The sequence below is a fragment of the Zootoca vivipara genome, chromosome 1 (assembly GCF_963506605.1).
Source record: "Zootoca vivipara chromosome 1, rZooViv1.1, whole genome shotgun sequence".
In the NCBI taxonomy this organism is placed as follows: Eukaryota; Metazoa; Chordata; class Lepidosauria; order Squamata; family Lacertidae; genus Zootoca; species Zootoca vivipara.
The window spans coordinates 110,197,483-110,223,875 of record NC_083276.1 but is presented as its reverse complement, the minus strand read 5'-3'; the positions used below and the strand labels follow the sequence as shown (position 1 = coordinate 110,223,875).

Sequence of the window (26,393 nt, the reverse complement as noted above, 5' to 3'; positions counted from 1 at the left end):
TGAATCCATAAATGACTTCTCTAGAAAGCTTTCAAAAATGCTTCCAGCCTAGGTCTAATCAAAGGGGAACTTTGTGAAGCTTTCTGGTTAGTTAGCTGCTTAGCCTCCAGCTGAGAAAGATAAGGAATGAATGTTGTGCAAATTTTGGAAAAGGAACAAAGATTTTTAGCTTCAGATTTAGAGAGGGACTTTCAAAGTGATTTTTGTACCCAATCCACATACATGAGACTTCATTGTTGACCTTTAGTCAAGAATTATTATAATATTGCCTTTCTGAGACGGCATAAGACATTTGTTTTTGTTTTCTGCGTAGTTTTTCAAAGATTTATATTTTCTCATTTTGCTGTTCACCTGTATGATAATTTTACTCAAGTTAAAATTCTACACTGGATGTCAATGAACTCTGAGGACCACTCGGTTACTGACCTTTGTGTAAATAGTCTCTGACTACTTAGAGGCTTAAATCTTGATAAATGGGTTACTACGCTGAAAGCTGATGGTGCTGAAAATGGATGTACAAACTGTTGGCTAATTTCACTCCATAGGATCTTTGGAACTTGTTTCTCTGTTTCTTCCTTTTTTTACTTCAACTGGTGAGGAAAAATATATGTATTGTTACCGTGTTAGCTTTGGATAAAACAATAAGCAACTTAAAAATAAATAAATTACAAAATATATTGTGACTAGATTGTAATGGTCTTAACAGTAATTAAGGGAATAACACCGTGAAAAGTGTTAAGCTGCTTTTTTCTGAAACTCTTGTTATAGAATAAGTAATAATTTGAAATAACTATTTCAAATACTCCTGGGCACAAGATGAATTTGCTATATTAACTGAAGAAGTCAGTTACATCTCATTTTCAGAGTATTCTAGGGCCAAACAGATATAGGAGATCCATGATATTTTAAGTTTTATTTAAAAGCAGAGGTGTGTGTTGGGAAGGAGGAATCTAAATTGGATTGGAACAGCAGAACTGGAATATGTTGATATCTCTTCCTTCTTGCAACATTTCTCTGATATCATATGCTCCAGCTACTCTATTTCCTACTGGGAACAAATATTTATACTTACTTATAAGCATGAGTGTTTTTTAAAAGCCTACTTAAAGTCATTGTCCTAAACTGTTATTTTATTACAATGGTGATGAGGATGTTGCTGCTGTTATTCATTAACAGAACTCAAAATTCCTATAGAAGGGCAAAGAGCATTTGTTAATAGGGTGGGAATGGTTGGGGTTGGGGAGGGAGACAAGTTAGGTCTCTGTTTTTATGCCGATTATGAATCCTGGGGTGGCTGCTGTAACCTCAGTTGACGTTTCCCTTCTGTGCAACACTTGTACTGAAGTGGGCAAAGTGATTTCTGTTGTGATTCTTTCTTCTTTGTAATTCTGCAACACTTACCCACTTACCATACTTCTCCCATGTAAGAGTGCATAGGATTGAAACCTTAAAGGCACAGGAAATGTCTTAGGCCAGGGGTTGCTACGGGCACATCTGCCAGCTGGTGAAACTGCTGTTATATATCTTTAGACATCAGGCCTTCGGCTTTGATTTATCTATGGCCTTTTTTGTATGAGTGGGATGTTTTAATCAAGTTTTTTTATATAAAAAAATAGAATGGTCTTTTAGATTTTTTTAATGCTAACTTTAATGTGTGTGTGTGTGTTTGTCTAAAATTGTTTAAATACTATAAGTTGCTTTGTGTTGCCATGGCAAAATAACCCCACCCTAATAAATTTAAGGGACCCAGGTGGCGCTGTGGTTAAACCACTGAGCCTAGGGCTTGCTGATCAGAAGGTCGGCGGTTCGAATCCCTGTGACGGGGTGAGCTCCCGTTGCTCGGTCCTAGCTCCTGCCAACCTAGCAGTTCGAAAGCACGTCAAAATGCAAGTAGATAAATAGGAACCGCTACAGCGGGAAGGTAAACGGCGTTTCCGTGTGCTGCTCTGGTTTGCCAGAAAGTGGCTTTGTCATGCTGGCCACATGACCTGGAAGCTATACGCCGGCTCCCTCGGCCAATAATGCGAGATGAGCGCGCAACCCCAGAGTCGGTCACGACTGGACCTAATGGTCAGGGGTCCCTTTATCTTTAATAAATTTAATAAATAACAATGATAATAACTGTTGCACTAAGAAGCCTGCAGAAGGCCTTGATGAGGGAGCAGCAACTTGAAAGTGGAAGAACTGAGCAGAGGGAGTAAATATTACATTTATGCTTTACTTTCCTGCCCTGCAATCTCAGTCACTGAAGGGGAATTTGACTATCAAGAACACCCAATAGATACTGGGCAAAGGGGATACGATTTTCTACAACGACGGCTATTTTGGCAGGGCTGGACCAAGGCAATTTTGCTACCTGAGGCAGAGCAGCAAAATATTCCCCCTTGCCCTCCGTTGAGTTATCTCTTCACAATTACTGCTACCAGGTGGTAAAATAAATAAATAAAAATGCAGCAATAATTAATTAAACAGGTAGCAATTTGCTGCTTTTCATGACACCCAAAATCAGTTGCCTGAGGCAGCTGCCTCCCTCTGTCACATGATAGGGTCGGCCTTCTGCATGAGGGGTGGAATATTCTGAGGTTTAGGTAGGGGAAAGGCCTTCACTTTATTTTTCAGCAACAGCTACCCCAGGCCCCCATCAAAATATTTAGACCACTGCCACCTTTTAGTTATGTAGAAGGGGGGCAGATAGAGCTGTCTAACAATGTAAACTACCAAACTGATCCTGACAGCCTTATGATGCTGTCCCCTAGCTGTTAATTCCTTGTAACTCAAACAAGACAGCAAGCTCTAGAGCAGGCATGTCCAACAGGTAGATCGTGATCTACCGGTAGATCACTGGACATTTGTGGTAGATCACTGGTAGATCAATGGCTCCCCCTGAAGAAGCTGAACAACTGTGGCTCCCCTAAAAATAGCTCAACATTTTACCTCCTCCCTGAAAAAAACTCAACAACTTTGACCCCAACCTCTCTGTTACGGAAATTACCCAAAATGTGCCTGCCTCCTTCCTAATAAAAGCTCAACAACTTTGACCTGAAACCTCCCCCCCCCCAAAAAAAGGGGGTAGATGCCAGTTTTTAACTCTGTGAGTAGATCGCAGTCTCTTCGGAGCTGGACACCCCTGCTCTAGAATAATTTAATGCACCTGGGATTTAATGTATCTGGAGTTAAAAACTGGCTGGCTAGGGTTTAAATCAGTTCTTTCTACTGTACTGTATTTTGTTTTGCTGCAGTTTTCTTTTCTTTTTTTAAAAAGACTAATTGTAACTCATACTGGAAGTTGTCAAGCTGAAGCTCAGAGCTATTGTAAGCAAGTAAGCAAGGGCGTACCCACCACGGGGCAAGTTAGGGCAGCTGCCCTACTCTAGAAACAGGGCTGGTGGGCAGAGGCGGAGCACAGCCCGGCGGAGCACGAGTTCGCCATTCCCGCCGCGCCGCACCCTCCCTCCAGCTCCCCAGCGCGCCCTCAGGCAAGGCCAAGCACGGCGGGGAACCAGGGAGCGCGGCGCGGTGGGCGGGAACGCCGAACTCGCGCTCCGCTGGGCTGGGCTCCACCTCCGCCCACCAGCCCTGCTTCTAGGGAGGGGCACAGCCCGGCGGAGCGCGAGTTCGCCGTTCCCGCCCGCCGCGCTGCGCCCTCCCTCCAGCTCCCCGTCACGCCCTCTGGCAAGGCCAAGCGCGGCGGGGAACCAGAGAGCGCGGCGGGTGGGAACGCTGAACTCGCGCTCCGCTGGGCTGGGCTTCGCCTCCGCCCACCAGCCCTGCTTCTAGGGAGGGGCACAGCCCGGCGGAGCGCGAGTTCGCCATTCCCGCCCACTTTGTGGCCCCTCCCCTTCCGTGCCTTGGCCCCTCCCCTTGCCCCCCCCTAGTTTTGATCCTGGGTACGCCCATGCAAGTAAGTGTAAGTAAGTAAGTAAGTAAGTAAGCAAAGTGGAGCTGAACCATGGACCTACTGACTTATAAGGATTTCATTTCATTTTGCTAAGTGAAATCATACAAGTACAGTGGTACCTCTGGTTAAGAACTTAATTCATTCCGGAGGTCTGTTCTTAACCTGAAACTGTTCTTAACCTGAGGTACCACTTTAGCTAATGGGGCCTCCTGCTGCCGCCGCACAGCCAGGGCACAATTTCTGCTCTCATTCTGAAACAAAGTTCTTAACCTGAGGTACTATTTCTGGGTTAGCGGAGTCTGTAACCTGAAGCGTTTGTAACCTGAAGCGTTTGTAACCCGAGGTACCACTGTATGAAAGAGAGCTTTAGAAAATTGTCATTTGGTTTGCAAAGATGGGACACATTATTATTATCATCATCATCATCATCATCATTATCATTACAGTCATACCTCGGTTTAAGTACGCCTCGGTTTGAGTATTTTCAGTTTAAGTACTCCGCGGACCTGTCTGGAACGGATTAATCCACTTTCCATTACTTTCAATGGGAAAGTTCGCTTCAGGTTACAAACGCTTCAGGTTAAGTACAGACTTCCGGAACCAATTGTGTTTGTAAACCGAGGTACCACTGTATCATTATCATTATTATCATTATCATTATTATTTAGCAGCATAAAGAGGAAGATCATGCCCGAGCCAGTTACTTTGTGCAGTATTAAGAAAATCGGAGAAGACAACTATGGCTTTGAGCCGGAAGAATCACGTATGATGTTTTCCATTTTAAATACCTCTTGACTTTCGACACATTTCTGTAAATCTCTTCAAGACCCATTTGCTCATATCATCCCATGCTCATGTTTTTTTTTGGGGGGGGGGAAGTATTTGCTTACCCACTCACTACTGCTAACTCCTCCTCTTCCTCTGGGTGGAAAAGTTAACGAATTATCCTGCAAGACGTGGGAGGAGGGTTTGCAGCTCAAGAGGATGGTCCTCTTCCCCAAGTTCCAGTGTGCAATAGACCAGTTTGCAGGGATTGTGGTTGGTCCCAAGACTGATATTCTCTTTTTGAGCATCTCAGGAGCTTGGGTGCGGGTTGCTACCTTTCTTAGCTGGAGAAGGAGGAAGAGGTAGCAGCGGAGGTGATGAGCAGGCAAAGAGGGTGAGGTGAGAGAGCAGGGCTGAAAACATTGGTGTCCACTTTGCAAGCATGCCCTTCTGCATGATCTTTTACCTTGAAAACCAAACCAGTCAAAACCTGGGGGGGGGGGTCCAATTATAATGAAAGGAAATGTGGATTGTTGGAGAATAGGACTGGGCACGTGGAAGGGGATTAGGTCTCACAATTTTGAAACAACCAACTGCCCCATCTTGATGTGGTATCTTCTGCATTAGATTGATCCCCACCCTCACCCCCCGGCAATATCATGCTTATTATTTTATGCTGTTTCAGAGTTACTTTGTAATTTATTCCTAAATGGAATAGGAGCCTGGAAAAATACACATAAATAATAAAATATAGCGGCCATTTTAATATAGTGGGAATTTCCCCAGTGTTTTGTAATAATAGAAGCATCTTAAAAAACAAAAGCAAAGCCTTTTGTACAAGCACTCCTGCGCCTGAACATAGTCTTTGGTTAGCAGTGGCAAGATGATACAATTCTATGGGATCTTCTACATGCAAAGCATTGGCTCCACCACTAGGTTATGTCTCTTTCCATTTCCTGGACCTGTTTTGGGAACTGGTTTGGTGGAATCAGATCTCCAACATGAATCATTCCAATTTGGTCCATTTGGGATCTTACTGGGATTTTTGTACGAACTCTTTGAGTTCTCTTTAATCAAACACTGCCTGTACATAATTAAAATGGCTGTGTGTGTGTGTATCTAGGAGTATGGATTAATTTTCAAAAAAATGCTAACTATAGGATGTATTTGTTTTCCCCCAGCAGATAACGGCATCTGCAAACCAGAGTAAGTAATGCAGATATTTACAAATTATTTGGTTGGACAAGTAGGGCATGCGACAAATTGTTGCAGTGTAGTAGAAAGTCCTTCTGTTCCGGATTTTAGCCTGCCATGCTTCATTCCATTCCCCCTCTCCTGGTTTTACACCTTCCCCTTTCTCCAACTGCCAATGAGCATGATGTGACCACTGAGCATAGTCAGAGCTCATTTGTCTGTTTTGTTGGTTCCCCCCCTTCATTGAACCCCCCCCCATTTTTTTGCACCTCTTTGGTACTTCGTGGGGGGGGGTGTCGCTTGAGCCTGCTGATACTTCCCCCGTTGCGAGTGGATGGTGCAGTTTTGGCTATTAAAAGATCCACACTATTCATTTATTTGATGCCTAGACAGCAGTTTTCATAATCCTTTGGTGCGTTTGCAAGATAGGAAATGCAGCCATTTCAATTTTCTAAGCTCTAATATCATGCAACTGGTATGAGTTAAGCAAGAATTCAGAATACAATAGGCAATAACAGAATATCAGAAGAAGAAAAATGCTACTATTTCAATCAATTCCTCTTACAATGCAGGTTGGATCTGTTCACAGGTTTCATGGCATGATGTGACGATTAGCAATTCCCACGTGCAAACATTTCCCACTCTGGCTGCTTTCCTCAGATATGACATTGACTGACAGCCAATCAATCGTTTTTGTGTGGGTGCATGGCTGTGGTCTATGCCACAACAGAATATTCTAGAGTAGAATACAGTATTCTTGCTGAAAACCCCTGTTACAAAAAAAAAAAACAGAATTAAATACGAAGAAATTTGTACTAGGCTATAATTTAGTGAAAGCAAAACTAATATGTCTTAAAATAGAAAGTTTCCTGCTGTATCACTGTACAGTTGATGGAGAGAATATAGCCTTAAGCAAATTTCTGAGGAGCTGTGCTCCAGATAAGCAGAAATAGAGAGAGAAAACACCAAGCCCTTAAAAATGTTTCCACAGCTCAGAATTGCATTCATAACTAGTTGTCACAATGTTTGGTGCAAGGCACACACACACACACACACAAAAGCCAATGCAATTCTGGGCTGCATCAATAGGAGTATAGCATCTACCGGTAGATTAAGGGAAGTAATAGTACCACTGTATTCTGCTCTGGTCAGACCTCACCTGGAGTACTATGTCCAGTTCTGGGCACCACAGTTCAAGAAGGATACTGACAAGCTGGAACGTGTCCAGAAGAGGGCAACCAAAATGGTCAAAGGCCTGGAAACGATGCCTTATGAGGAACGGCTTAGGGAGCTGGGTATGTTTAGCCTGGAGAAGAGAAGGTTAAGGGGTGATATGATAGCCATGTTCAAATATATACAGTAAAAGGATGTCAAAGAGGGGGAAGAAAGGTTGTTTTCTGCTGCTCCAGAGACATGAAGCAATGGATTCAAGGTACCAGAAAGAAGATTCCACCTAAACATTAGGAAGAACTTCCTGACAGTAAGAGCTGTTCGGCAGTGGAATTTGCTACCACGGAGTGTGGTGGAGTCTCCTTCTTTGGAGGTCTTTAAGCAGAGGCTTGACAGGCATATGTCAAGAATGCTTTGATGGTGTTTCCTGCTTGGCAGGGGGTTGGACTGGATGGCCCTTGTGGTCTCTTCCAACTCTATGATTCTATGATTCTATGAATGGGATTTAAGTTTCAGATTAAGCCTTCTGGTGAGGCGAAACTCAGAGTAGCATGGAGATGCATTCTGGATTCTGGGAGGACTGGGATCTGACTGTTTTTACCAGAAGTATAATGTAGCCTAACCATTGTAGCAATATGACCAATGTCTTTCAAAACTGAAAAAATCATGTTAGCACACGTGAACTTTGTATACAGAAGGTATCTGCCTGTTAATTAACACGGAATTGGATGGTACTTCTCCCTGATATGGCCCATGCAGATAGGAATGAAAAAGCGCTCACATGCCTTCTCTGCCCACCAAATCTGGTCACTTACACTAAATTATGGTTTGGCTTAGTGTTAAGTGCAGATGAGGGCAAAGATGAGCATTCCAAGGAGAGACCAGTAAAGACAGGAAAGCTATCATTCAGGAAAGTGTTGGCCCCATTAACTGATTTGCATAATGAGTCACACTAATACACTTCTGAGGAACTCCACGGGGTGGTGGTTTTTTTGTTCAACAAATGGGCTGTGGCAGAGGTGCTGGGGGCGAAACTGGCCTCTGTCCCTCTTCCCTTCCCTTCATCCTCTGATGACCTCTCGCACCTCTGCCCCCCAAAGGCTTGTGCAACTGTTTGTTGCAGCAGACCTGGCTACAAGCTCTGCATGCAAATGGTGCCGCTGGGGCTGGCTGGGGGTGCTGGTTGCCAGGAGCTGAGGCGGCCTTTGAGTAAGTAAGCAAGCAAGCAGGTGAGGGATCCCAGCCAACCAGTCCTCCAGTCCTTGCTGTTGGGAATGGACAGACAAGTCCCAGGTCCTTGTGGGGCACTGTGAGGAGACATTTCTCTTTGGGGTGGGGGCGCAGCTCAGAGACTAGAGGTGGCAACTGTGGCTGCCCAGAGGACTCCCAAGCAGAGGGGAGAGGAAAAGAGGCTGAGGGAACACGCCACAAGGGTGTTCAAAATAGAGTGAGAGGCCGCCAGCTCTGCGGGCAAGGGGTGACATAACTAGGCTCCTGAGACCCACAGGGGTGCTGTAGAAAGAATGTAGGAAACTGTGGCGAGCCAGTGTGGTGTAGTGGGTAAGAGCGGTAGATTCGTAATCTGGGGGACCGGGTTTGCGTCTCCGCTCCTCCACATGCAGCTGCTGGGTGACCTTGGGCTAGTCACACTTCTCTGAAGTTTCTCAGCCTCACTCACCTCACAGAGTGTTTGTTGTGGGGGAGGAAGGGAAAGGAGAATGTTAGCCGCTTTGAGACTCCTTCTGGTAGTGATAAAGCGGGATATCAAATCCAAACTCTTCTCTTCTTCTTCAAAAAGGTTGGAAACCTCTGCTGTAATGATTTTGGGTAGAAAGGCAGCAGGAAGGAAAGGTTTTGACCATAAAGCACCCTTCTTCGTTTTTTCCCACGCAACACTGCCTTTCCCCAAAGCTGCTTTTTTTTCTAGGAAAAGCACAGATACCTGTAGGCATTATTCATGTGTCATTCTTGATGGCAGCTAAGACTGTGAGGACTTGCCTGAGGCCACTCAGGAAGTACAAGAGGAACCTAGGCCTCTAAGGAGTAAATCAAACTCTCTCTCCCTTCTGAATGATACTGATTTTTCACGTATCCACCCAGGCTGGGGAACAGGATAGTTAATACTCTTTATACTATAGTGGACCAATTAGGGGATTGGCAGGGTCTGGGAAGGGTGCCAGCCCCTGTTATATTCTTCTCTCATTGTTATAGTGCTATGCAAAAAATTTTTCCTGTGGGAGTACAGCCAGATGAAGCAATGAGGTGGAATATTAAGATATATAGGATAAGACACAGCTTATGATCCTGTAACCAGAACTGCCTCAGACACTCTCACATCATGTATGTTTGAAGATCCTCTGAACCTCAGCATTGCACTGAGAACCGTGAAGGCAGCTAGACAGTCCCAACCTTAAAATTAACGGTGCATAAAAGAATTCTTATTCTTTTCCTTTAAGAATTCCACTAGCACTGCCTTTCTTGTAGGAATAGAAGAGAATTTTCATTTCATTTGCATTTTAATAAGATACATTCTAATTCACTCTTCCCCAACAAATACATGAACTGAAATGCAGCTATCCTTGAAATTTGCACTTTCTTGAATTTTGCAATGCAGTGTACAAAAATGCATGAATTAGGGGGAAATGCCATAAAAATGAATGACTATTAGAGAAAGTAGCATGCAAAAATGATTTATATATGGGGAAGATGCTTGGAAAAATATGTATCTAAGTCAAAACCGCATACAAAAATGGGTTCATTAGGAACCCAAATTTGCACTAAAAGGCAGGTGCATTTTCATGAGAATTATTTTTTACAATCATAAATTGGTGTAGAAATGTGAAGACAACAGCAATGGGGAAGGGTTGTCCTGTGGACTAATGGTATCAGAAGGGCATAAAAACCAGGCCTGTTGAAGGAATAGAACCTTTATTGTAATCTACTTTTTAAGGGGGCGGATTTCAAGTCTATTCAAAATAAAGTCCACTTCCTTGTGTTTCAAAATGACGTTGCAACTGAAGCCATAACAACGTCCCAAGATGATAACATACATTTTGGTGGATAAAATAAATTTGAATGGAAGTACATGGGAATTAGGCCCCTTAAGATTATTCACATGGATATTGCCTTGCCTTTTACAGGTATTTCCATACTAAAAAGGAAACTTCTTCAAAGAACAATACAAAGGGGAAGAAGTAAGTTAAGCTGTTTACTCTTCTATCAGGATAATTGCTGCACCCCTTCATTCATTCTGCTAAACTTTGCAGGAGTGACAGAGGGTGGTAAAGGAGGCAAAATCTCTGCCACAAGATGTGCTGATGGCCATCCATTCAGACAGCTTTCAAAGGGGATTAGAAAAATAATTCATGGAGCCTAGGACTATTAACTGGCTGCTAGCCATGATGGTCGTAAACTGTGGCCAGGATCATGTCTTTGAATTACTAGTTGATGGGGAGCAACTATATCCTAGGCCAACCCCAACATCTCTCACCACCAAAGGAACACAAGCGAATAGCAGAGAACCTACACAAGCGACGCTGACAAAAAAACCCCACATATACTAAGCAAAATAGAAACATCGCCACCCGACCCCTACCTTCCCTCCATCTACCTCTTTCCCCCTTTTCTTTCCAATGTCTCAACAAATGAAACTGATTTGTAAAAATGTTACGAGAGACATTGCGTATATTTTTGTAAACCAAGAAAATCTTTAATTAAAAAACAACAAGAAAGAACAGTAAGAGCTGTTCGACAGTGGAACTTGCTGCCAAGGAGTGTGGTGGAGTCTCCTTCTTTGGAGGTCTTTAAGCGGAGGCTTGACAGCCATCTGTCAGGAATGCTTTGATGGTGTTTCCTGCTTGGCAGGGGGTTGGACTGGATGGCCCTTCCAACTCTATAATTCTATGATTCTATTATTCTATTCCCCCCCCCCCCTGTGTCCTGTCTGTATCATCCAGATGGACGGTGGCAATAAGATTATTTTCCACTTCTCTTCGACCAAGTGCTATTTTTCTAGGACAAAAGAGGTACTGGAACTCAGCATGAATGCCTCCCCTGTTCTCTTATAATGGCAATGGCTCCCACCTGGGAGGTGCCGGAACTGAGTTCTGGTGGGGGTGGGTGGGGAGCCCTGCTTCTAGGTAATATTTCTGCTCGTGTGCAGAAGATTCACTTCATCATTTGGCAGGGCAATACAGATTGGTGCATAATGTGTGGTAAATTCTGTCAGAATATATTGGTGTGTGTGTGTGTGTGTGTGTTCTCAATGCAAGCATTGATGTTGTGCAAGTATATGGGTGGTTCAATGACAGCCTGCAACCTTTCAGGCAGCGCAAATTTATCCCTCAGATTAAGCTGCCAGCCTCTCCCATCTCTGCCTCATTGTTCCAAGAACCGCCTTGCCTTCTGTGCTATGCTCACTCTTCTCCTTTTAGGGCTAAAATAGGGTTTGGTTGTGGCTGGATCTAGGATAACAGGATTCTCCTTTAATTTGTCAAGGAAAGCACATTCTTTCACAGAAGTCAGAAAAGGGCATTACAGCAAACTTTTATATGCTATTTTTGCAAATGTTTTTTTATAACACCAGCCAATATCTATTACATGAGGAGGGCTTTTGAGATATGCTCCTGTAGTCCAGCATCTGTAAAAACACCACTTAGGGAACATGCCGTGAAACTGGACTTCTCAAGAAGGCAGTGTGTGTGTGAAAATATTGGAGAATTCTTGACTGTCTTGGATTGATTGATTCAGGGCGGGCGGGGGGGGGGGAGTCAATAAGCAGAGGCTGCTGGTGGTAGGATGGAACTGCCTTTACACACAGACTTCTTTGGCACTGTGAAGAGGTTCTTCCATCATCAGGCAATCCAGCAATAGGGATTTGATTCCTAACATATCTAGGGGAAAGAATGCAACTTTCATAATACAACACATTTTGCTCTTCTTTTTTTTAACAGGACATCAGAGAAGAATGAGATTCGAGTTGGCTTCTTTGAGTTGGTAATAAAATGGTTGCTTTCCACCATTTTATATATCTGTTGTGGTTCTATAGATCAGGGTGGTCAGATTCCCAGCTAATAATAATGATAATAATAATTTATTTATACCCCGCCCATCTGGCTGGGTTCCCCCAGCCACTCTGGGCGGCTTCCAACAAAACATTAAAATACAGAAATCCATCAAACATTAAAAGCTTCCCTAAACAGGGCTGCCTTAAGATGCCTTCTGATGGTCTGGTAATTGTTGTTCTCTTTGACCTCTGGTGGGAGGGCATTTCCACAGGGTGGGTGCCACTACCGAGAAGGCCCTCTGCCTGGTTCCCTGCAACTTGGCTTCTCGTAGCGAGGGAACTGCCAGAAGGCCCTCGGCGCTGGACCTCAGTGTCCGGGTAGAACAATGGGGGTAGAGACACTCCTTATAGGGTCGTCATAATCGCAACCACCCTTCAAATGGAGACAGCTTTGTATTTTGTTTTTCCAAAACTATTGTGGGGAGCCTGACGTTCACTGTGAAGGTGGTGCATGTTTTACTCCAAGAAGGAATGGTGGAGCCTAGCATTAGACAGGGTGAAATCCAGTGCTACAGTTCCACTCATGGAGCGACTTTTGACTCAGAAGAGCATCTACTAATGCAAAAGAAGGGAGGTGATTTGCACTGATAACTCTCTTTCATGCGCAACCCTTGTGCCTTCTTCCGCACTTATCTAGAGGGTCCTACAAGCTTCTGTAACAGATTTTCAGTTCTCAATGGACTGTAGCAGGAAGGTGGGATCAGAAAACAACTTCCATTTATTTTAGTGGCTGCCTCTGCTGGATCAAAGCCATTCTGCTAGTGAAGTAGCAGCCTTGGGTTTCAGCCATTGTTAGTAAAAAACGATTGGAACATTAATATACAAAGGAGTGTTGCATAATTTTTTTGTGAATGCTCTTTGTTGTTTTTTTCTCCTCTTAAAGTTTAGATTTGCTTCTTCATCTGAGAAACTGATGATGGTTTTTGGTGGCATCTGTGCTGCTGTTCATGGAGCTGCCCAACCAGCCATGTTGATTGTTTTTGGGGTAATGACAGACACATTTATTCAATATGATATCGAGAAGCAAGAGCTTAGTGACCCGAACAAAGGATGTGTGAATAACACTATAGTATGGCTCAACAGTTCCCATCACCAAAATGACAATAATACACCAGTGAGTTGTGGGTAAGTGAACAAGACATTTTGCGTTGCGTCCAATGCTAATGCTACTCAGAGTAGGCCCACTGAAAGTTAAAGAACATGACTAACTTGGGTTCATTAGTGTCATCAGGTCGACTCTGGGTAGAAGCTGGACATAACCTTACAGTAATATTTCAATATTTTGAAATTTATAGACCTTACAAATAAGCAAAGCATTTTATCTCCTCTGTTATTAAATGACATTGTCTGAAATCTTCTGCATTCTTGCACAGAAGACAAACCAATGATACTCCAGGTAAGTTTACCAGCCTGCCTTCATATATGTGTGATTACACAACTGGGCATTGGCTCTGTAGTTTTGCATAGACTTGCTTCCAGGTATATGTGCATAGATTGCATCATTAGTCTTCCACAAGGAAATAGTTTGAAACTGGATCAGTTTATGCAAATGTTGAACAATAACTAATATTTCTTCTTTGTTTTGCCCTTGTTGAATTACACACCAACCCAGGCATCCCCAAACTCGGCCCTCCAGATGTTTTGGGACTACAATTCCCATCATCCCTGACCATTGGTCCTGTTAGCTAGGGATTATGGGAGTTGTAGTCCGAAAATATCTGGAGGGCCGAGTTTGGGGGTGCCTGCACCAACCAGTTAGCATTTAATGCCTTTAATGTTTGATATTTTACTGTGGTTTTATAATTTGTTGAAAGCCACCCAGAGTGGCTGAGGCAACCCATTCAGATGGATGGCATATAAATGATATCTTATTGTTATTGTTATTAATATTAATGGAGAATATTCATCTAGCTGCTATCGAAGTTACATTATTTCTGCTATTAAATTAGCTGGCTCTGTTCACACATGCCTGCAGGCACATCGGTTCAAGATGGACTGATTTACCAAGGTCATATATCTTCTTTAATTCTTTCTTTATCTATCAGGTTGCTGGACATTGAAACGGAAATGAGTTATTTTGCAAGTTACTATGGGGGAATAGGCTGCGCAGTGCTTGTGCTGGCATACTTCCAGGTCAGTATTATTATTTACTTCCCCATATTGTTTTCCAGAATATAAAATGGTTTAATGTCGGTGGCACTCACCTGAAAAGCAACAAAAAGGCAGCTAAACTCCTTTCTCCACAGTTGGGGCACAGTCATAGGGCATTTCCAATTTGGGATGCAACCACCCAAAAGGCCCTGCCTTGGGTTCCCATTCATCCCTCCCAACTTCCTGTGGACATTTGTTGACTGGAATCCTTCAATGATGGGCATTGCGAGGCAATTTTTATGCTCCTATCTCATGGTGACAATCCACATCCAGTTAAATACATGTCCATGTGTTTAGTAGGCCTCTGTTATCAACATACTGGAGTAGGTTTGTAAGCCTGAGATTTGTCCCCATGCTCCATGTCATGTAGAATACACACAAAAGGACCAAGTGTTTATTTGCCCTTTAATCATAAGAGTTAACAGAAGTGGTTTGTTTTGTTTTGTTTTTTACAGTTAGCTCCTCAATGTCAAGATCAGTAATGGTAGACAAGGCTCTCTGGAGGTAGCTTGCCCACCACATTTCACCATGCCTTATAAAATGCAGCTGCAATGTGCAAGGTTGGAATATTCTAGGGTGTATTCTAACTCCTGATGGGAAGGCCCAACTATCTCAGACAGCAGCAGTGAATTTGCTCCTCGAGAACACTATGTGGCTTACAATATGATGTGGAAAGGGTTCTGTGGAGGTAGAAATTTATGAAAGCAGTGTATGTTATGATTTGACTACTGTTCCCAAGCACATAAAAGAACCCTGTTATGTACTGTACTTTTCCGTGAATGACGCCCCCTATTTGGGGGGACTCAAATTTAATAAAATGGGGGGAAATGGCACGGGGTTGTTGAGCTTTTTCGGGGGGGATTATGCAGGGTTGTTGGGGGGGGGGTTGCCCAAAATCGCTCATTCGCATGCGTCCAAAAATCCGCCTCTCATCTGTCCCCTCGCCGGCAGAAGCTGCCAACCGCCCACCCAATTGCCACAGCGTCAGCCAATCAACACCAGCCATTGACACAGCAACCAATAACATGCCCATAGCCGCTGACAGACACGGCAGCAACCAATCAAACGTCCACCCTATGCACTATCCGTGTAGAAACGACCCCCACTTTTTAGCATAATTTTAAAAGAAAAAACCCCTAGTCTTATACACAGAAAATTACGGTATATATTCTGTACCTGGTTATAGCCAGGCAATTCCCACTAATGTTTGTTAATGGTTCCTGCAAGCCATTGCAGCATATATCTGTAGATGCCTGAATCAACTTATAAAGCATGTGCAGGGTTATTGTAACAGAAATAATCAATGCCAAGTATACCCGAAATTAGAATTTTTTTTTCCATTTAGCTGGCTGTGTTGTCAATATTTGCATTGTGGTTTAGTAGTTCCTAGATGATCACCCCCTCCCCCTTTTAACTGTGACTCTTCTTTATCTCTCATTCTTCCCTACCCCCTACAGATCAGCTTATGGGTAATCGCAGCCGCTCGACAGACACAGAAAATCAGAAAAGCCTATTTCAGGAAAATAATGAGGATGGATATAGGCTGGTTTGATTGTACATCAGTGGGAGAACTCAGTACACGTATTTCTGAGTGAGTAATCTGGGACATCCATTGGTGGATAAGTCCAGCATGTTTTTAAGACACTGCATGCTAATGAGTAGTCTGTGTAAGGTTATGTGAGTGAAGAATAACATCTATTGTACCAGACTGGTGTCTGACTCCAAAGCAGAGCTAATATTCCACTGGATTTTGCTAGCAATATGAGAGAAAATTGGTTTGAATTTGCACTTCTTAGAACAATAAACAAACTGAAAACAGAGCTGGCTTTCCAAATTCACACTTCGCTAAATTTTGTGATGCAATTCTTCAATTAAAAATGTGTGTAGAAAAATGCATATATTGGGGGAAAGTGTACATTAAAAATGCACGTATTAGTGAAAATCACATACACTAAATGCATTACATAAGGGAGTACAGCTTGCAAAAAAATGTGTGTGTTAGACAAAATTACATACAAAAACACATGTTCACACTGAAACCACTTTGAGGTTTTTCTTAACAATCAAGTGGTACATAAATTTGATGAAATTATAAATAATAAGAAGGAAACATTGAAGCATTTCTGTGAGGACAAACTGATGAGAAAGTGCTGCAAAGACCAGAAAAAACAAGAAAACAAAAACCCCAAACTGATGGATTTGTCCATCTTTAGCAGCTGCAGGTATTAAACAACAGGTATTAAAAGGGTAGAAGATAAAACTATTATCTCTGCTTGAAACTTCCTACCATTAGGAAACCATTACTTTGCTTGTGTGTTCAGATGTCGAAAAGACCACCATAGGCATTTAAGCAGAGATGTAGAAGCAGGTGGAAAGAAGCAGCCATGAGCCTCACAGGGAGAGGGTGGAAACACACAGATAACAAGGCAGGTGTGCCATGTAGGCATTTTCCCAGCAAAAACATCTAAGGCCTTCCCTAACCTGGTACCTTTGACGTGCTTTGGACTGCATCATCCTCAACCAGTGCAGTTGTAGTCCAAAACATCTGGAAGAAGGCAGCCCTGTTTGCACCATCAACTGGCCTGCCATTTTTTCACAAGCTGGCGATGCTTGATGAGCATGTACTTTTGTTGCTAAGTGACCCTGCCAATGCTCATTCACCCTCCTTTTCCATGGCTGACACATAGCACAGCTAGTCTCCAAACTTACAAGGAGAACTGGGGTGAGGAGGAGAAACACAAGCACAGGTTTGTTGGCAAGTAGAGTCCAAGAGTGGGGTGGTTCGTAGGCCAAAAGCCCATCCCAGAAACCCAAGAACCTACAGCCTGCCTGGAATCTAAAAGGAAAGGCTTGTTTACTTCAGACCTCAGTTCCCAAATGTCTGAACAAAGGAACGAAGAGATAAAAGCAAATGGCTCTCATCAATACTTCTCCAATGTAGAAACAAATTGAATGTATATTTGGGATTGCAATGAGGGTCATATGCAACTGCTGCTTCAACTTTTTTTTGTTCTTCACAGTGACGTAAATAAAATAAATGATGCTATTGCTGATCAAGTAGCAGTCTTTATCCAGCGGTTCACCACCTTTATTTGTGGATTCATGTTAGGATTTGTCAGAGGCTGGAAGCTGACCTTGGTTATTATCTCAGTCAGTCCACTAATTGGGGTTGGAGCTGCCATGATTGGCCTGGTAAGGAACAATGCCATTCCTATCTAATTATGGCTGCTTTATAGTCATGGAGAACTATGGTAAGATTTTAAAGTCACTGGCCGTTTTTTTTAAAAAAAAACAATTACAGTGGTACCTCGGGTTACAGATGGTTCAGTTTACAGACTCCGCTAACCCAGAAATAGTACATCGGGTTAAGAACTTTGCTTCAGGGTGAGAACAGAAATCGCACGGTGGCAGCGGGAGGCCCCATTAGCTAAAGTGGTACCTCAGGTTAAGAACAGTTTCAGGTTAAGAACGGACCTCCAGAACGAATTAAATTCTTAACCCCAGGTACCACTGTACTCCACAGAACTCCGTCAAACCATCTACTAAAGGTTTTAAAAAATCTGTCCAATATCTATTTTTCACTGTTGTTCAGTGGTGCTCTCTGTGTTTCCTATAACCAAACTGAGAGCCTCAGTGAACCCAACTGGATTTTTGCCATTGACTTCAGTGGAATGTGCATGCAGTGTTGGAAGTCACAAAACCTTAGATCAACCTTTCTCAAACTTGGTGTTCTGCAGATGTTACTGGATTAGAGCTGGAGTTATTGGACTACAGATGTTACTACATCTACCATCAGTCCCAAACCAGCATTGCCAGGGTGGTTTTGGTTGTATTCCAGCAACATCTGCAGGGCATCCATTTGGGGAATGCTGCATTACATAATTTTTGTTGTGCCATAAGTCTCTTCCTTGGATTTGCTGCACAAGCAAGCACATCCAGCCCTCTGAAAGCTGACTCTGTGGAAGGCAGGCATTTATAATGCACTAGATAAGCCAACCTGATCTATCACATAAGTTATTTAGCACATGACTATGGGTAGGTGGCACTGTGGGTTAAACCACAGAGCCTAGGGCTTGCCGATCAGAAGGTTGGCGGTTCGAATCCCCACAACGGGTGAGCTCCCGTTGCTTGGTCCCTGCTCCTGCCAACCTAGCAGTTTGAAAGCACGTCAAAGTGCAAGTAGATAAATAGGTACCGCTCCAGCGGGAAGGTAAACGGCGTTTCCGTGCGCTGCTCTGGTTCACCAGAAGCGGCTTAGTCATGCTGGCCACACGAACTGGAAGCTGTATGCCGGCTCCCTCAGCCAATATTACATGAGATGAGTGCCACAATCCCAGAGTCCGTGACTGGACCTAATGGTCAGGGGTCCCTTTACCTTTACCTACGGGTAGGTGAAGTGAGCAAAAAAGAAAAAGAAAAAGAACAAATTTGCTATATAAATGTGTCCTTTGTAAATGTAGATAACCCAGTGTGACAGCAAGGAGCTTGTACAATCCAAAGGAGAAAAACCTTCACTGCCTAAATGAATCTTCTTACTGATTGGTTTAGGCTGTGGCAAAGCTGACAGGTCGAGAATTAAAAGCTTATGCAAAAGCTGGCGCTGTGGCCGATGAAGTGCTCTCATCCATCAGAACAGTGGCTGCTTTTGGAGGGGAAAGAAAAGAAGTTGAAAGGTTGGTTCGTATGAGTGACTCAGAGACCTGAAGAAATTTAAAAGCAACAAAGCCTATGGTTTTTAAGAGCATAGCATGTGCAGGAAGATGAATCCTCTCCTTTGCTGTAGCTTAGATCCACACAGTCTATCACCCCATACACCTTCCACCAAACTTTCTAGTACAGGCGTCCTCCCCACTTACATGGGGGTTACGTTCCAGGCCCCTGCACACATAAGCGAAAATTGCGTACGTAGTGAGCATTCTCTAAAAAGCCTCTAAACGCTCCCCAGCTCTCTCTACTGCTCTCTCTCTCTCTCCACACAACTCTGCCTCCAACTAGAGTTGAAGCTCTGGGACTGACGTTCTCTTCGGGCTCCAGAGAGGGTCTCCTTGCGAGCCACAGGGACTCTCCAACTCGCTCCCACTATTTCCATGGGGAGGAAATAAGGTGCAGGAAGGAGAAAGGGGTTCAGCACCCCTCATCCAAAAATTAGAAGATGGGACTCCTCTCCCTTGCACTCCCCACCCCTTTTTCCGAATCAGACCATTGGTCCAAATTGTTCAGCATTGCCTACACTGAATGGCAGCAGATCTCTGGGGTTTCACGTGCGAGTCTCTCCCAGTCTGACCTGGAGAAGTCAGGGACTGAACTGAGCACATGCAAAGAATGTAATCTGCCACTGAGCTACAGGCATTGCTCCTGCAGCATGCAAGCGTTCCTCTTTTGCAACAGTTTCCTTCAACCCCAAACATGGCCCTTACTTACCCCCTTTGCTGTGTTTTATTTTTCTCAAATGCACTTTTAAAGTTCCCTTCTGTTCTTTCCGCAGGTATGACAAAAACCTAGTGTTTGCCCAAAACTGGGGAATCAGAAAGGGAATAATAATGGGATTTTTCACCGGTTACATCTGGTGCATCATTTTCCTGTGTTATGCACTAGCATTTTGGTATGGCTCAAAACTTGTTCTTGAAGATGAGGAGTACTCACCTGGCACACTTATACAGGTAAGGCTTTCAATGGTTTTCCCCATTTCTTTTTCCTAAAAGCACTTGCGCTTCCAGCCACCTCATTGCTTTGAAAAACGAAGTGGGTGCTTTGTAAACTTTTCAGTGTGACCTTAACAAGTGGGGCCTGTAGTGTAAAGTTGCAGTGTATCTAGTAGGAGGTATCCCAGCTAACCTTTTTGCAAAATTCTCTCTCTTTTTTTGCCACCATCCCACACATTTTTCAGTCAAACTTCCCTACAGCCAGTCAGCATTGTACACTTACCAAGCATATTCATGAATGAATGAATTTATTATTTCGGGTTCACTGGGCTGGTATTTGTGCGTGTGTTTGGGGGGGGGGTGGTCCCTTGGAGTCATTTCCTCCTTTCCCCCTCCAGCTGGCTGAGACCTTCTTCCTATGCACAAATGGTGTCATTTTGACTACTCAAGGATCAGCTCAGACAACGAATTCACTATTAGCATATAAGATATATTTCAGAGCATCGTTTAAACCTTCATTGGAACCTCCCTCTACTCATCTTAAAATTTGAAACGTTTCCCTTAGTTGGGAAAAAAAAACGACAATGCCATTTTAAATTGCATTCCCACCTTCAGATCTATAGATATCGTTTTTGTACCCTCCTTAATATATCACACAGGGTGAGGGCATTTTTCTGCCTCCCAGAATGATTCCTCCTAATTATAATTTAATTTCTGCACCAATGCAATTTTTAAAACCATCCAGAAAACGTAATTGTTTTCCCCCGTCCCCGTTTTTTCTTTTCAGGTTTTTTTTGGAGTTCTGGTAGCTGCCTTAAGTCTTGGCCAAGCTTCTCCTTGCCTGGAAGCCTTCGCCACTGGGCGAGGAGCTGCAACAAATATCTTTGAGACGATAAATAAAGTGAGTAGCTCAACTGGTTCAGCGCCACTAGCCTGTGTTGGGGGGGGGTGAGGTGAAATAAATGAGCCTCACATCAGCTTTAGGACTTCTGCCAACAGCACAGATGAGAAATATTATGGTGATTAAGGGAAAAATTGATTGCAGATTAAAGCAAACCAGCACCATGCCTGTGCATTTGAAAAAGAGCGCATTCATCCAAGTGGCAGTTCTAAATTATTGCTTATGAATATTCAAAGTATCAGCAAGCTCCAATATTTATCTATTAGGAGTCAACTCTATAAGCGGCCTGGTCGCCAAGACACTCAGCTCTGCAAGACGTTTTCAGGAATTAAGCCGTTATGGTCTCCCTTGATTTATAAGGAATGAAGTGAAGCCAAAGGCTCAGATAAGGACATTAATACACATAGTGTTACCAAAGCTTCAGGGAATGGAGAGAAGATCTCTTCTCTTTGTGAGAGGGGAGACTTTGCGGACAGGACCCGCTTCCTGCGCTAAGCAGGGGGGGCGTGTTTCGGCCCCCTGCTACAACCTATCCCTGCTTCCGCGTCCTGCCTCTGGCTGGCCAATAGGGCGGGCTGGGGGGCGGGGTTTACCTGCATTTAAGGCAGCGCGGCAGCATTCAAATCCTCTTTCTGCTGCTGCATCCCGTCGGCTCTTCTGAGCTCCTTCCGACTTCGGACCTGCTTGTTGCTGACCACATGGCTGCCTCCGTCTTAGGCACTGGAATATGTATTTGTCTGCTGTGTTTGAGGACTGGTTGTGGCCATCATCCAACCCTCCTCTTTTAGGGGTATCCCATTAAAGGGATCCAGCGGTTGTGGATCCCGTCCGATGCCCTGCTGGTGGCTAGGGCCATGGCACGACCCCCGGTGACATCAGGGGAAGCTTTCAGTTGTATTTGCATCAACAGGCTCCTCCCACTGGTTGTTAACCTTATTTGACTCCCTGCTGAGCGGGGTGGAGTCATGCTTGCTCATGTGTCCAATGCCTAAGCCAATTGATGCGCGTGATTAGAGAACGACATGGGTGGGCCGTAGCAAAACGTGCATAATGCCTTGCATTTTTTGAAGAATATCTTTAGCAGTGCAATCCTGTCCATGGCTACTCAGATGCAAGCCTAAGTTCAATGGGATTGATTCCTAGGAAATGCATGGTCTGGGCATGTGGTCTCTGCATAGCAGGCACATTGTGCCCCCTGACTGAAAGACCAGGTGGTGGGAGGTGAACAGCACAGAACTTGGGGTGGATGAAAACAGGCCAAAACTTTACGGACTGCAGCGAGGTGAGCGGAGTTAGCATGGCATAGGGCCAGGATCTGTTAACATTCTTAGACTTCTCATCTGAAGCCCCCTTCACCACCCCAATTCGCCTGTTGGGGAGTGCCATGGGAGTTGACCGGCATCTAGGGAGGCAGTGTGGGGGCTACCCAAGTGTCAGGCATCCCATTGGTAATCTGAAATGGGTGGCACCATCCCCAGGCTCCAGCCAGGAGCTGGAGCGACTCCTTAAGACCCTCTTACAAGGGTCTTCCTTATGTTTGGATTCTACCCAGTGCAAAAGAGAGAGCGAGAGAAAGCAGCTTTTTCTACAATGGAAGTAATATAACCGATTAACTCTGCCCCAGAAACCTGTTATTGACTGTATGTCAGAAGATGGCTACAAGCTGGATAAAGTCCGTGGTGAAATTGAATTCCATAATGTGACTTTCTACTACCCATCCAGGCCTGACGTAAAGGTAAGTGCTTCACTTTTCTGGTTAACCATGATAGCTGTTTCCAGGTACTGCTTTGAACATCAGGGGAAACACTTTTTTAAACATGCAATATTTTTCATTTTTATTTCCAGATTTTAGAAAAACTCAACATGGTTATTAAGGCAGGGGAAACAACAGCTTTTGTTGGACCCAGTGGAGCTGGGAAGAGCACCACAATACAGCTCATCCAGCGATTTTATGACCCTAGTGAAGGCATGGTGAGAGCTTTACCTAACTTCTTTGTAAGAGAGTGGTCACTTTCATTTTCATCCCCTCCCTTTAATTAAAAATGCAGTAAAATGACTACATAACTTCCATTTTCATTTAAAGAATCCTGGGACATGATTCATTCCCACTGGAATGGGAGGGATAGGGGAGAAATTAGATTCAGTTTGCATTTAAAGGTGAACATACTTAATTTGCGCTTTCTGAATCAATATATGAAGTAAAATCCAGCCAGCTTTTGAAATTCACAGTTTTCTGAATTTTGCAGTGCAGGTCTCTAGCAAAGTAGCATGTACATAGAATAGGGTAAGGTAAAAAAGGTGGATGTAAGGGGAAGAGAATATAGGGATCCTCCTCCCCGCATCAGAAGCAGCTCTTCCACAAGCAGCGATAGCAGCAAGGACGCCCAGGAGTCCAGTCAGGAAGTGGAGAGAGAGAGATGGGGCTCTGGCAGTATGGGAGAGCCCCTACCACACAGGAGAGAGGAAGAGAGGGGGGGAAGGGGGGGAGGAGGAAAACATGGAGCGCAGGCCCTTTTTTCCTCCGGTTCCGGAATTACGCAGGAGAAGGAGGGGAAGGAGATTTGCTGTCCCGACACTCTTATGTTGGAGGAGGTCCAGGGGCGGTCCAGTGCCGGATTCTGCATCGGACTGAGCAGACATGTTTTTACACACCAGTTTCACTGTAAATAGACTGTACCAATAAAGACTGTTTAAAGACAAGCATGCGGAGCGTCGTTACTCTAGAGTAGTCGCAAGAATCCCCTGACAGTAAAGGACCCCTGGATGGTTAAGTCCAGTCAAAGGCGCCTATGGGGTTGCGGTGCTCATCTCACTTTCAGGCCGAGGGAGCTGGCGTTTGTCCACAGACAGCTTTCCGGGTCATGTGGCCAGCATGACTAAACCACTTCTGGCGCAACAGAACACTGTGATAGAAGCCAGAGCACATGGAAACACCATTTACCTTCCCGCCACAGTGGAACCTATTTATCTACTTGCACTGGCATACTTTCCAACTGCAAGGTTGGCAAGAGCTAGGACAGAGCAGCAGGAGCTCAATCTGTTGTGGGGATTCGAACCGCCGACCTTCCGATCGGCAAGCCCAAGAGGCTCGGTGGTTTGGCTACAGCGCCACCTACCGCCCTCATAGAGTAGGGTACAAAGTGCTTAAAGGCATTGATTAGTAAATATAGCATATAAAACTGCATTATATTAGGGAAAATGCATCTCAGAAATGTGTGCATTAAGCAAAATTCATGCTAAAGAACTTTCATGGGAACTTTAAAAAATAATAATCAGAAAGTAGTGTAGAAATATGAAAAATTGGAGAAACCAAAATTGACAGATTCATCTATTCCTAGTGTAGAATCTATTCCAATATCAAATACTGAGTGACTGAACAAGTGTATTATGACTATTTATCCTGCAAACAACTTGTTGTTGTTGTTGTGTAGATTACTCTAGATGGACATGATATTCGCTCACTTAATATTCAGTGGCTGCGTTCTTTGATTGGCATAGTTGAGCAGGAACCAGTCCTGTTTGCTACCACCATTGCAGAGAACATTCGCTATGGTCGGGAAGATGCCACTATGGAAGACATCATCAGAGCAACCAAACAAGCCAATGCCTACAACTTTATCATGGATCTGCCTGGGGTAAAGCAAGCTTCAGTTTACAATATTCAAAATCCTGACATGACTGCATGCCTATCTAGCTTGTGACCTACAAAGTCACACACAGCCCACCAGCCATGCATTGTCGCTTTCCAGAAGTGTTTGTCTGTTTTTGCAGTCTCAGGCAGGCACTGAGAACAGAATGTTACTCACACCTTGGTGGGTTCTTATACATGGCTGGTGGTGGACAATTACTGTGTAGGTCTATTCACAGTGTTCAAGACAATATGGACACTTGTCACCTTCTACAATGGCCACTATCTTGTGAAGTTTGCTTACGGTTCCTTCCTTCAAAGTAGAGAGAGAGAAAGTAGATTTTTGGTGATGCTAGTGTTTATTGACTGCAATTCAAAGGTGTGTTCCTAAGCACCCACTAGGAGTTTATTGGGTAATTTGCTTTTCAGCAGACAATCCCCTGTTGGATTAAAACCATTATTTGTATTTTTTATTTTCCCGGGTAATGAAGAGACTTTAAAGTGATGTTAAATGTACATGGTTGTTCTCAGGAAGTTGACTGCTATATACAGTAGAAGGTAACATTTCATGGAGGATAAGGACTTTCAACGGTTATGTTCTACCTCCACTGTCAAAGTTGCTGGGGAACATGAGTCAGGGGATGGAAGAGGGCTGTTGCATGCAGGTATTAGTTGTGGGCTTCCATGGGTACATAGCTGGCCACTGTGGGCACATGTGTTCTTATCTTCAAATATACGGAGAAGAGACTTGCTTCTTCAGGTGCCTTGATATTTTTTGGGTGGGTTAAGGTGCCATTTTGACAATTTTGAGGGGACCGAGCCACATCTCCATGGCAGAGCACATGCTTTGATGGTGCTCCACCAAAAATACCTTAGCTAGAAAGCCAGCTGAAGTTTATTGTCCAAGATCCAGGACACTCAAGAAAGAGAGATAGATAGCACTGGGTTAGGTGGACCAGACTTCTTTTCATGCTTCTGTTTCATGCAGAGAGGAATAGAAGCTTGCTTTATTTCCTTAACAAGGAAATGTGTGAATGATACATGAGCTCACACTGGCACTGGGAGGATGGGTGAAGCTGTCACCATTGAATCCTATTGAGGTAAAGACCCTTGTCACTGGTTTCATATTCCCATCCCACTATTTTAGCAATTTGACACCCTAGTTGGAGAAGGTGGTGGTCAGATGAGTGGAGGCCAGAAGCAGCGGATTGCTATTGCTCGAGCTTTGGTTCGAAACCCCAAAATCCTGCTACTGGACATGGCTACATCGGCACTGGACAACAAAAGTGAAGCTACAGTGCAAGAGGCCCTTCATAAGGTTTGGCATATTTAATGAATGGGCAGATGGGCAGGGAATAATAATACTAATAATAATAACAATAATAATTCAATATCATGGAGGTGGGGGTAGGAAACTGTTTTTTAACCCTCTTAACTATAATCTCTTTAATGATAGAGATTAGTCTCTTTTCCCCTCCACAACTTTCTTTTTATAATAAGGTTCCAAGATATAAAATTAGGGTTAGGTGTGGTTAGGAGAACTAATGTGGAAAAGTGGTTATCATGCCAGAGTAGGAGTGGGAATCCGATATTCAACCCCCACATTCAGGCAGTCGCGATCTCTGTTGTGAGGATGAGTGGGGAAGAGAATGAGTAAGGGCAGGCTAAAATGCAATTATTATTATTAACAACAACATCAATATCAACATCATCATCATCAACAACAACAACAACAACAACAGTGCTATTCAGAGCTTTGCATTTGCTCCAATGCACAATTGGTGTTCTCTGGGTGTTCTTGAAATGAATGGAGAAGCCCTTGGGAGTAAGGGAGGCCCCCACTAGGGAGGTTCTACAGCGTAGAACCTCACAACCACCCATTAACCAACGAACGTGCATGCAGTTTCCAGAACTGTTAGGCTTGTTAGCAGTGGAAACGTGGGGAGGGAGCAGTGCCAGATCAGAAGCTTGACCTGTGG

General features: G+C 43.9%; 1 protein-coding gene across 4 annotated transcripts in view; it reads left to right on the top strand.

The window, feature by feature from the left end:
- Window positions 1–427: 427 nt before the first annotated feature.
- The window catches only part of ABCB11 (ATP binding cassette subfamily B member 11), a 50,924-nt gene continuing 24,958 nt past the window's right edge, over window positions 428–26,393 (top strand). Inside the window, exons 1-16 of one of the 4 annotated variants that reach the window (XM_060280346.1) lie at window positions 428–593; window positions 4,570–4,661; window positions 5,845–5,869; window positions 10,168–10,221; window positions 11,980–12,022; window positions 12,976–13,217; window positions 14,138–14,225; window positions 15,701–15,834; window positions 17,264–17,435; window positions 18,792–18,916; window positions 19,729–19,903; window positions 20,673–20,786; window positions 22,411–22,521; window positions 22,632–22,757; window positions 24,218–24,421; window positions 25,562–25,732. In XM_060280346.1, coding sequence (XP_060136329.1) covers window positions 4,586–4,661; window positions 5,845–5,869; window positions 10,168–10,221; window positions 11,980–12,022; window positions 12,976–13,217; window positions 14,138–14,225; window positions 15,701–15,834; window positions 17,264–17,435; window positions 18,792–18,916; window positions 19,729–19,903; window positions 20,673–20,786; window positions 22,411–22,521; window positions 22,632–22,757; window positions 24,218–24,421; window positions 25,562–25,732 — 1,860 coding nt within the window. In that variant the 5' untranslated portion in view covers window positions 428–593; window positions 4,570–4,585. Of the gene's footprint in view, window positions 594–4,566; window positions 4,662–5,844; window positions 5,870–10,167; window positions 10,222–11,979; window positions 12,023–12,975; window positions 13,218–14,137; window positions 14,226–15,700; window positions 15,835–17,263; window positions 17,436–18,791; window positions 18,917–19,728; window positions 19,904–20,672; window positions 20,787–22,410; window positions 22,522–22,631; window positions 22,758–24,217; window positions 24,422–25,561; window positions 25,733–26,393 lie in introns of all 4 variants that reach the window. The other 3 variants (XM_060280342.1, XM_035133261.2, XM_035133251.2) reach the window with 3 other exon arrangements.